The sequence below is a fragment of the Pituophis catenifer genome, unplaced genomic scaffold (assembly GCF_029215685.1).
Source record: "Pituophis catenifer annectens isolate HBS135680 unplaced genomic scaffold, rPitCat1.0.hap2 SCAF_17, whole genome shotgun sequence".
In the NCBI taxonomy this organism is placed as follows: domain Eukaryota; kingdom Metazoa; phylum Chordata; class Lepidosauria; order Squamata; family Colubridae; genus Pituophis; species Pituophis catenifer.
Genome location: NW_027256897.1, coordinates 13,059,111 through 13,069,175, shown reverse-complemented (window position 1 = coordinate 13,069,175; position 10,065 = coordinate 13,059,111). Strand labels below are relative to the sequence as shown.

The following is a 10,065-nucleotide window of genomic DNA, read 5'->3' as shown; positions in this document are numbered from 1 at the left end:
GCAGCCTTTCCTTTCCTTTCAACATTTGCAACAAACAAAGGGCACCTCTGAGAGAGGGGAGAAGCATTTGGAATTCACTATGTAGCTTAAACCTCTAATCCTGGTTTTTGATCATAGGCAGTATTTAAAATAAATAAAGGAAAACATTCAGCTTTCATGCAAAAAGATGGATAAAACTACGTAATACTGAAACTTTAATACAAAGATTCACGATCCATATTATCAGTGTTTTTCCTCCTTGGACTTCCAGCTCAGCCCGTGTTTTTTAAAATGAGTGGAATCCACCTTGAAATGGTTAGATACACCTTAAAGTGGCCGTGGCTGGGAAACACTGCCCTATTTCAATCTCCCATTTCCTTGGACTGCCCAAGTGTGTATCGGATACTCTTTTTCCAGAATTCCCATCTGCCATGAGGGCTAGGAACTTTGGGAAGGAATCTAAGACACCCAGAAGCATCCAGATGTAGAAAGCCGATACATCTATATATCTATATATCGTAAACACCCAGGGAACATTTTAAAGCGCTCTTTAAAAATAAACCATCAACTTATATTTAAATTATTTTTCCTCATATAGGTACATTTAAAAAAAAAAAAATTGCCCCTCCCCCTTTTTTATTCTGTTTTAAAAATGAACAGGAAAAAATATCCTGATCAATAAATACGGGTCATTTTACTATTATGGATATTTTCTTATAGCTTTACAGAAGAATGTTTCTCTAGGCAAAAATAAAAATAAAAAAGCATGATACAAACGTTTGTTGTTGTTTTTTTTAAAAAATGTCAATTAAAAAAAGTCCCCGTTAATAGATTTTTTTTTTCCTATTTCTTGGAATAGTAAATGCAGCCCATGGAATTCTAAACAGAACATATAAATAAAACGGCAGTGTTTTCACATAAAAGAAAAAGTACATAAATAAATACTAAAAAAGAGGAAGAACGCAATGACGTTTCCAACTTACAATGTATGCAAAAATATTTTTTTAAAAAAAAAGAAAGAAGAAAAAAGGGATTTCTCCAGTTCAGCCAAGGGGGTCTGTCCGTCTCACAGGGCAGCTCAGGTGCCCCCCCTTACTTGAAAGCTTCTGGGATGCGCCCCACCTGGGGCTGCACGCTGGTGGGTGGGCTCGAGATCCCTTCCGACCAATCCGAGACGTTGGAATGGGGGGAGGAGCTTGACCACTGGTCCGGCGACTCCGGCGAGGGCGTGAGGAAGGGGTGGTCGGGCCCCTGGAGCTGATGGCTGGGCGTGTGGTCCATGGGGGAGGGGTAGCTGTGCTGGGAAGGTGGAGTCAGGAACTGGGGGGTGGTCAGGGCCTGGGACAGGCCGGGGGGCAGGGAGGTCGCCAGCACCTGGGTGTCCTGCGGCAGGATGGCGTGGACAGACAGGGCCCCACCATTCATCGGCTGCTGCAGCTCCGCCTGGCTCAGCTCGTTCCCGAGGAAGCTCGCCCCCACTTGGGGGGTAGTGTTCGTGGCCCCGCCATGGCCTTGCGGTGGGGGCGGCGGCTGCTGCTGGGGTTGCAGCAAGTGTGGCTGGGAGTGGGTGGGCAGGAGGCCCCCGGGGACCGCCTGGTAGGTCATCATGGGAGCCAGAGGGGTGCCGGAGAGGCCGCTGTGCAGGGGCGCCAGCAGCCCGTGCGGCAGGGCCTGGTTGGCAGGGTGCGTGCCCTGCGGAAGGGCGCTCCTCAGCGGGTTGTACTGCCCGGGCACCAGGCTGTTCTGCAGGCGGTTCAGCCACTCGCACTGGCTCCCGCTGACGGCGAAGTTGAGCGAGGCTCTGCCCAGGAGGGCGCTGGCGCTGGAGACGGGCAGGTGAGACAGGCGAGGGGGCCCCGGCTCGAAGGGCTGCATCTGGCTGGCTCCCAGGCCCAGATCCGCCTTGCTGACCAGGTTGAGTTGGCTGATGCTGAGGTGGGAGTCGGGCATGCCGGGCAGGTGGTTGAGGGGCATGGAAGGGGAGGCCTGGAAGGGGGAGGTCATCAGGGGCGGGGAGGCCACGTCCGACAGGTAGCCGTGTGGAGATTCCAGGGAGTCGACCGGGGAGAGGACTCCGGAGCCGTCCAGCAGGCAGCCCTTGACCTCCTGAGACTTCTTCCGGGGGGCCTTCAGCCCCTTCGGCTCCTTCCCGTTGCAGCTCAGCCCTTTGGTGCTCGGTTTCCGGGCCTTCTTGCCCTGCAGGCCTGGCTTCAGGTTGCCCAGGTAGCCGCTGGGGGAGCAGAGTGGCGGGGAGAGGGTGGGGCCCCCCAGAGGCCCCCCGTTGTGCAAAGGCGGGCTCCGCACCAGGTTGTACTCATCCAGGAGGCGGACGATGTCGTGGTGCATGCGCTCCTGGGCCACGTCCCGGGGCAGGCGGTCCATGTGATCCGTGATGTCCCGGTTGGCAAAGCTGTCCAGCAGGACTTTGGCCGTTTCGTAGCTGCCTTCTTTGGCTGCCAGGAACAAGGGGCTCTCTTCCTAAAAGACAGGGAAGCAGGACTTCAGACCCCTCCCCTGAATCCATCCGCCTTCCCCGTTGCCTCGCCTTGGGTGAGCAATTTCCTTCGGGAGAAAGTTTCTCCCAAGGGGCCCCCATTCCCTCTTTCTAAGTCTCTGAGGGAGTGAGCGGCCACGGTCACCCAGCTGGCTTCCTGCCTCAGCAGGACTAGAACTCACCAACTCCCAGTTTCTAGTCTGGAGCCTTCACCACAACCCCAAACTGAGTCTAGTGCTTGTGAGAGGAGGGGAGAGGAGAGGAGAGGAGAGGAGAGGAGAGGAGAGGAGAGGAGAGGAGAGGAGAGGAGAGGAGAGGAGAGGAGAGGAGAGGAGAGGAGAGGAGAGGAGAGAAGAGAAGAGAAGAGAAGAGAAGAGAAGAGAAGAGAAGAGAAGAGAAGAGAAGAGAAGAGAAGAGAAGAGAAGAGAAGAGAAGAGAAGAGAAAATGGAATGGAATGGAACTTTGTGGAGACGTGTTGGGAGAAGAGTGGGGAAATGAGCCAAGGCAGTTCCATTAAATCCGGGGGTCTCTCGCAGCCCCAATTTGAAGCAGGACGTCCCACTGACCTTGTTGTTCTGCATGTCCTTGTTGGCCCCGTTCTTCAGTAGTGCCAGGGCAGCGTCCACATTGTTCACGGCCGCAGCCCAATGCAGGGCAGACTTCCCTGGAGTGGAAAAGGAAGAGGGGAGACCGTAAGCAGGCCATTCCGCAGCCCCCTTCGGCAGACCGTGCAGGGGAGGCTCGGGGGTCCACAGGTACCTAGGTCATCCACAGCATTCACATCCGCGTGGCAGCTGATGAGATCTTCCAGCATGCCTTCCACCGCCAAGCGGGCAGCCAAAATCAGAGGCGTGGTCCCATCGTGCATGCGGGCATCCAAGTCGGTGGCCCTGTTCCGGATCAGGATCTGTCCCGGCGGGAAGGGAAGGAAGAAACACCTCGGTTAGCGGACAGTGGAAAGGACTGAGATATAAACCGCCCCCAGCTTTGGTGGGAAGGAGGGCAGAGACAAATGTCAGTCTGAGATGCTGCACCATCCTGACCTGGAAGACGCCCTGGGCATCTGCAGACACAGCTGCGTGGAGGGGCGTCTTGCCCATGTGGTCCTGGACGTTGGCGTCAGCGCTGGCTTCCAGCAGCCGCTTGGCCGCATCCGAGCGGGCGTAACGGGCGGCCAAATGAAGAGCCGTCTCCCCCGTGCGATCCGTTTGATTGTGCAGGTTGGCACCCTGGTAGATGAAATCCGAAATGACAGCCGGGGTGTCCTCTTCCTCCTCGCTGTTGCCCGTCTCCAGCCCTCCTCCGCTGCAGGAGGCGATCATCAGGGGCGTGAATCCGTCTGGCAAGGCAAGGAAAAGGGAGCCGTCAACAGAAACAGCGTGAAGGAATTGGGGAGCTGAAGTCCACAGACTGTGAACAATGTGGGTGATATGATAGCAGGGTCCCAATATCTCAGGGGCTGCCACAAAGAAGAGGGGGTAAACCTATTCTCCAAAGCACCTGAGGGCAGGACAACAAACAATGGGTGGAAACTCATCAAGGAGAGAAGCAACCTGGAATTAAGAAGAAATTTCCTAACAGTGAGGACAATTAGCCAGTGGAACTACTTGCCACCAGAAGTTGTAGGTGCTTCATCATTGGAGGTTTTTAAGAAGAGACTGGGCAACTGTTTGACTGAAATGGTAGAAGGTCTCCTGCTTGTGCAGGAGTTTGGACTAGAAGGAATTTTTTTCTACAGGCTGACAGCAAGAATTCTTTATGTGCAAAAATGGAAAGGCATGTTAATCCCCAAAATGGAAGAATGGCTGGGCAGAGGAGTCGGATATGGGCAAATCAACTGTTTTAATCGTTTTTTAAAAAATTATACATCTAATTTTTTTTTCTGCTTAGAAACTCCTTCTGGACTTTGTGCTCAGGCAGGAACAATGAAAGTTTGGCTTTAGGATATTCTGGTTAGATAGCTGTGTTGTTATAGAAATGGCTAGTGTATATACTAAGTATGTAAAAATAAAAAGTTGTTGCTTTATCATTTTTATTCTACCGTGCTGAAAAAAGTTGGTCCTGGCCACTTCGTTATTCTTTCCTACCCTATTCCCCCCTTTCTTTCTCCCCTTCTCCCTTCCCCATTTCCCTACTGCCTTTATCTTCATTTGGATTTTATATTATGAAATGCAGTAAAATAAATGAAAAACAAAAGGCAGGGCTGAGGCCACCTGGAATTTGGGAGGGGGGATGTCAGGCCTGGAAGCCATCTTTTGCATGGGGCCTTCAGGCCTGCCACATTTCCTGCTGTGGAAAACTGAGAGGGGGATTGTATGGAGCAGGGGAGATATGTAGTCATAATAACATTCCTTTCTCAGGGAGTCAAGGACATCTTGCCCTGAACCTGGAAGGCTGGAACTGGGGGGCATCTCCAGTTGGGACGGTGCTTGGATTGGACCTTGTGATGGACTTGTGGGTGTTGGGCAGGGGCTTGGACTTTCTTCTGGGTGGGGAAAACCTGGAAACTTTCAGATTCGGGTTTTCCCAGATGTGCCAATATGACATTTCTAATAAAATGGAACTTTGAGGAAACTCAAGCCTCGGAGTTTTCTTTCATTGGGAGTATTACTTCAAACCCTGACAGGGGAATCTTTTCCAGAATGCAGGCTACCGGCTGGATCTTGTAGCAGTCCGTCATTCCCTCTCGTGCCAAAGACCCAAAGGTTCACACCCTACCTGGCCCTCGAACGTTGACATCCATGCAGTCGGCGTCGATCTCCCCCTGGGGTGGGGTGGGGGCCATGGAGGAAATGCGCAGGTCGGCCGCGTCCAGGTGCTGCTGCGTCCACTGCCGGTGGTCAGTCTGGTCATCGGGCAGCATGACCTGTTCCTCTACCTGGGAAGAGAGGGATGGAGAAGATCCAGTGAAAATCCATCCGCCGGAGCTGCCTCTGGTCAACTTTCCTGCAAAACGCTCGTTTCAGAGGAAGGCCGACACGGAGCTCCGTCTTTTGAGATCGGAAATTCAAACGTATTACTTAGAAGTTGGTTTTGTGTAATCTAGGGGGAAATGGAGGAGGAGGGGAATAGAGGAGGCGGAAGAAGAATCATAGGGCCGAAGAGGTGATTTCTGGAGGTTTGAAATCCACCCCATAAAGCTGTGGGGTCTGCAGATGTTCATAGAGCTTCCTGAAACTCCTACAAGCATCACGTTTTGTTCCTGCGAGCAGAACTGTTTAACTGGGCATCTAAAAAGGTCACGGTTAGAAAAGCCCTTTCCTAATGTTGAAGACGCTTGTGCTGTTTTCATGCCCTCATTCTCAAAATGCTCCGGGGGGGGGGGGGCGAGGGTATCAGCTGCCTCCTTCCGTCTCCCCTTTCCTTCCACCCGAGAACCAGGAAGGAGGAAAAAAAGATGGAACAGAGAGTGTATCTTTTCATTATGTAGCTCTCCACACGAAAGCACTTATGGGCCCATTAATCCAAGTGATGGGCCTGCAAAGATCCAAAAATCACCCTGTCCTAAACTCTGTCCTGCTATTTCTCAGCATTTTCCTGTCAGGCAAATAACCCCATAAAGGTTTGTGGCCCTAACTTTATTCCTGGGGGAGCTTGGGAATTTCGTTTGATTTTTTTTCCCCTCTCGGTGAAGTTTTTGAGTTTCCTGGCTCCCTCTCTTGTTGTAGATGTGTTTTTCAGGGCGTCTTTGCAAAGCTCTCCCCCACTTTTTTCGATCAAAAAAAGCCCACACAGAATTACTGCTTCAAACCCATCCTTCCCAGGCCCCTAGGCTGGAGACAGCGGGGCAGAGGTTGCACCACGGAAGGGGGTCCTTTAGGCCATCGGTGAAGAATTACAAGAATTTATCAGGCTCCAGTGTCGTCCTTGGCTGGGTTTTAGTAAGGCAGGGACAGCTTTAGTCACTGCATTAAACTGCAATATATATTACAGGTGAATTACACGTTCCTTCTACGAAATTCTCTTCTTCTTTGACAGAAATCCCAAATGCCCAAAATCCAGACTGGATGAGAAGCGATTAGAAAGAAAAATCTGGAGGATTTTCCAACTTCCCATCTGATCTCTGCGCAACCAGCTTACTCGGAATTTCTTGGTGTTGAGGGTCTCCTCGTCTCCCCACTCATTCTGGTTGTCATCCATCAGGGTCCCGTTCGAAGCATTTTTCAAGGGTCTGGAGGACAAAGGGTTGGGGGAAAGGGGGGGGAAGAGAAAGGGGCAAGGAATTAAATCCACGGGGGGAAACATTCGAGCGACAAATGAAGTGGTGTAAAGACTAGACAAACTAAATAGAAAGACCTCTTCCCATTATTCTAGGATTTCCACCGTTTATCCATGCCGAGGGTATGACCCCCCGCCCCAACTTCCTAAAATTCAGTAATTTTGGAGACTTTCTAAGGAAGTCAAACTAAGTTTTAAAAAAAAAATAGCGAGGAATTAAAATGAAGACGCAGAATGTCAGATGTTCTCAAAACAGAGCGGTTTGGGCGATGTGATTGTGTATATTCTCAATTTGTTATACAAAATCAATTTATTGGTGTAAACGCTGGATGTTCCTTCCAGATTATGAGCTGGCCAATAAAGAAGTTTCAATCATCACCTTCAACAGATTGACCCTTTTGGGGATCCTGTAAAACCATCAGATCTTTTTTTCTCTTTTTAAAAAAAATCTCTCTTTTTAAAAATGTGCTATCATTGGCTCTTTTTTTCAGGCGAATGTACTAAAAATACATAACATAAATTACATGTAGGCTGTCTTACGAAAGGAAGTCCATAGTGCTCAGGTGTTAAAAATATCAAATAATATATGTGCTTCTGTATACACTTAAAAGAGAGAGAAGCTAACGTTTTTAGTTTTTTTTTTAAACAAGTTTTATTAAATTTTTCTTTCACATGCATATTTTGTGAACAGAGTATTGACCGGGTGAAAAAGTAGGGAAAAAGAATATTATGGCAGAAATTGAAATATGTAAATTGTGTTTGGAAAAAACAGAAAAGAAGATTGGAGTAGATTATAAAAATTAATATATAACTATGTTATAAGTTGTGACCCAGAGAGAAGCTAACGTGGAGTCTGAGAGGCCATAAAATATAACCGATTACTTTGCAACCTGCGATCGTTCTTGAATGAGAAACTGAAGTCCACTTAGAAGGAAGCCAGTGAATATTAAAGCTGGGACTTTTGGTGCCCACCCACAACCCACAGACCTCCTGAAACTTACCCATGACCCCCACTGAGAGAAAATGAAGTCAAAGCACAAATCAATGAGAGACACACACAGAGACACACTTCCGACAAATGGGCCAAGAAGGCAGCCTCGGTGTGTTTCCGACAATTTATCCTGCAGCCCTTTCACAAAATCCCAGGACTAATATTTGCCTCTATTTCCCCTGGACTGCAAAAGGAAGCCAAAATTCAAAATGCTTTGAAAAATAACGTAAATAGCATATTATTTGATTATTTTTTATATGGTGTTTTTAATGTCCCTTTAAGCCGCCTTGAGTCGCCATGCGCCATGCAAATTTTCCAAATAACTAAGTAAAGGTCTGTCCCAGCCAAGTTCTCTTTTGCTAAACCGAAGTCAAAGCTGGCATGCCGTAAACATTAAAAAGCTGTTCCTTCGACACACTAAATTGGGGTTAATGAGCCACCGCTGCTGTGCTCATTTCACATGCTTTTTTAAAAAAATTCCCTAAACAAATAAACTCCATCCCTCTTCAACCCCATGCCCCATTAAGACAAGAGTTACATGGTCCCCACACAATGCTATTTGTGTGAGCCAGACCAAGAGGGAACCACTCTCTAGGATCAGGTTCCAGATCCCAACCTCTGCTGGAGATCCCTGCAAGGGGAAAAGGGAGCGGGTGAGTGGGTGGGATTACTTACTTCAGCCCCACGGAATCCTCTCCCAGCGGTTCCCGGCGCTTCTTCTTACTGGACTCGGTCACTTTGAAGCCTTCGGGGAACCAGAGCTGCCCATGTTCCCGCCGCCGCTTGCGAGTTGCCAAAACTCCGATTCCAATGCAGAAGAGCAGAAAGAGAGAAGGTACCACCACATACATAGGATACCACTGGCTGCTCCGGGGGGAATCGGCCGTTTCACCTGGGACGCAAAAAGCCAAGAGGACCACGGTGAGACCGAGGGAAGGTGCAGCCCAGCCGGAAGAAGACAGGCGAACTGAGGTCCAAGCAGCCCCACCACTCGTCCCCCCCTCCCTATCCAGCTCCAAAGGAGGAGGAAGAGGAGGAGGAGGGCACTTTCGATGTGATTCATCAGCATTGCAAACTCTCTGTTGCTTCACTGGGAGAGAAAAAAAGCTTTCCTTCCTTTAGGAGCAAAAGGATTAGCCCATTTCAAATCATTGGATCCACATTGAGCGGTTAAGTCCAAAGGATTTGGGAGGATTTGGGAGGCGCACACTTCAGCTCTTCACATGTCACGGATCGATTACAAGGTCTGGGGCAGCTTCCCCTCCCTCTCTCCTCCTTTCCTAGCAATAATTATTTTGAAATAAATTCCGGAGGGGAGACAAAACTTGATTTTTCTTCCCCCCCCCCAAACAGCAAGGGAAGGGGACTGTTTTTTTAAAAAAGGCATTCAATTCATGGCGTAAAGGGAACTCTTCACTGCAATTTTTGATCGCCGGTGTTTTACAGCTTTGGGGCCAGGGTTTACAATTGGCTTTGTATGTCGTACATTATGCATGCGGGGCACATATGTGTATTTGGGGCCTTTGACTCAAGAAGCATATTGAGCTGCATCTGGCGGAATTAGCCCCAAACTATAAAATCCATTATTAACTTAATCCTCTATTTCTCAACCTTGGTAATTCGAAGAACTGTGGATTTCAACTCCCAGAATTTCCCAGCCAGCATGGGAGGCTAGGGAATTCTGGGAGTTGAAGTCCGCATGTCGATGCCAACGCTGAGGATCACGGGCCTGCTCACACTCTGTAAGATTAGAAACCAAACAAGTTTTGTTATTGGGAAACTGGTGAGAAACCCCAAATTACACTGCTTCGATGCCAGATGGATATTTTAATAGACAACAATACGAAGGTAAACCACACCTGGAATCCTGCAACCAATTTTGGTCACCATACTACAGAGAAGATGTTGAGACTTTGGAAAAAGCTCAGAGAAGAGCAAGTAATCAAAGGCCTGGAGACTAAACCATATGAAGATCGGCTGCAGGATTTGAGTTTGGCTAGTCTAAAGAAAAGAAGAATTAGGGGGGACATGAAAGCAGTCTTCCAGTATCTGAGGGGCTGCCACAAAGAGGAGGGGGTCAAATTATTCTCCAGAGCACCAGAGAAACAGGACAAGAAACAATGGATGGAAACTAATCAAGGAGAGAAGCAAACTGGAATTAAGGAGAAACTTCCCAACAGGGAGGACAATTAACCAGTGGAAAAACTTGCCACCAGAAATCGTGGGTGCTCCATCACTGGAGGTTTTTAAGAAGAGACTAGAAGGCAGAGGAGAGGAGAGCAGTGGAAATCTATGGGCCGATCCTTGGGAAGGAAGAGCCAAGTTGGCAAGGCCTCCTTCTCCAGGACCCTCCTCTCTGGCAATGCCTCCGGAGGACACTGA

At 49.0% G+C, this 10,065-nt stretch overlaps 1 protein-coding gene across 1 annotated transcript in view; it reads right to left on the bottom strand.

The window, feature by feature from the left end:
- Positions 1 to 795: 795 nt before the first annotated feature.
- Positions 796 to 10,065, bottom strand: part of NOTCH1 (notch receptor 1) — a 112,608-nt gene continuing 103,338 nt past the window's right edge. Inside the window, exons 29-35 of the mRNA XM_070955916.1 lie at positions 8,359 to 8,575; positions 6,555 to 6,645; positions 5,193 to 5,352; positions 3,518 to 3,813; positions 3,234 to 3,381; positions 3,041 to 3,138; positions 796 to 2,457 (exon numbers count right to left, since the gene is read on the bottom strand). Coding sequence (XP_070812017.1) covers positions 1,072 to 2,457; positions 3,041 to 3,138; positions 3,234 to 3,381; positions 3,518 to 3,813; positions 5,193 to 5,352; positions 6,555 to 6,645; positions 8,359 to 8,575 — 2,396 coding nt within the window. The 3' untranslated portion in view covers positions 796 to 1,071. The remainder of the gene's footprint in view (positions 2,458 to 3,040; positions 3,139 to 3,233; positions 3,382 to 3,517; positions 3,814 to 5,192; positions 5,353 to 6,554; positions 6,646 to 8,358; positions 8,576 to 10,065) is intronic.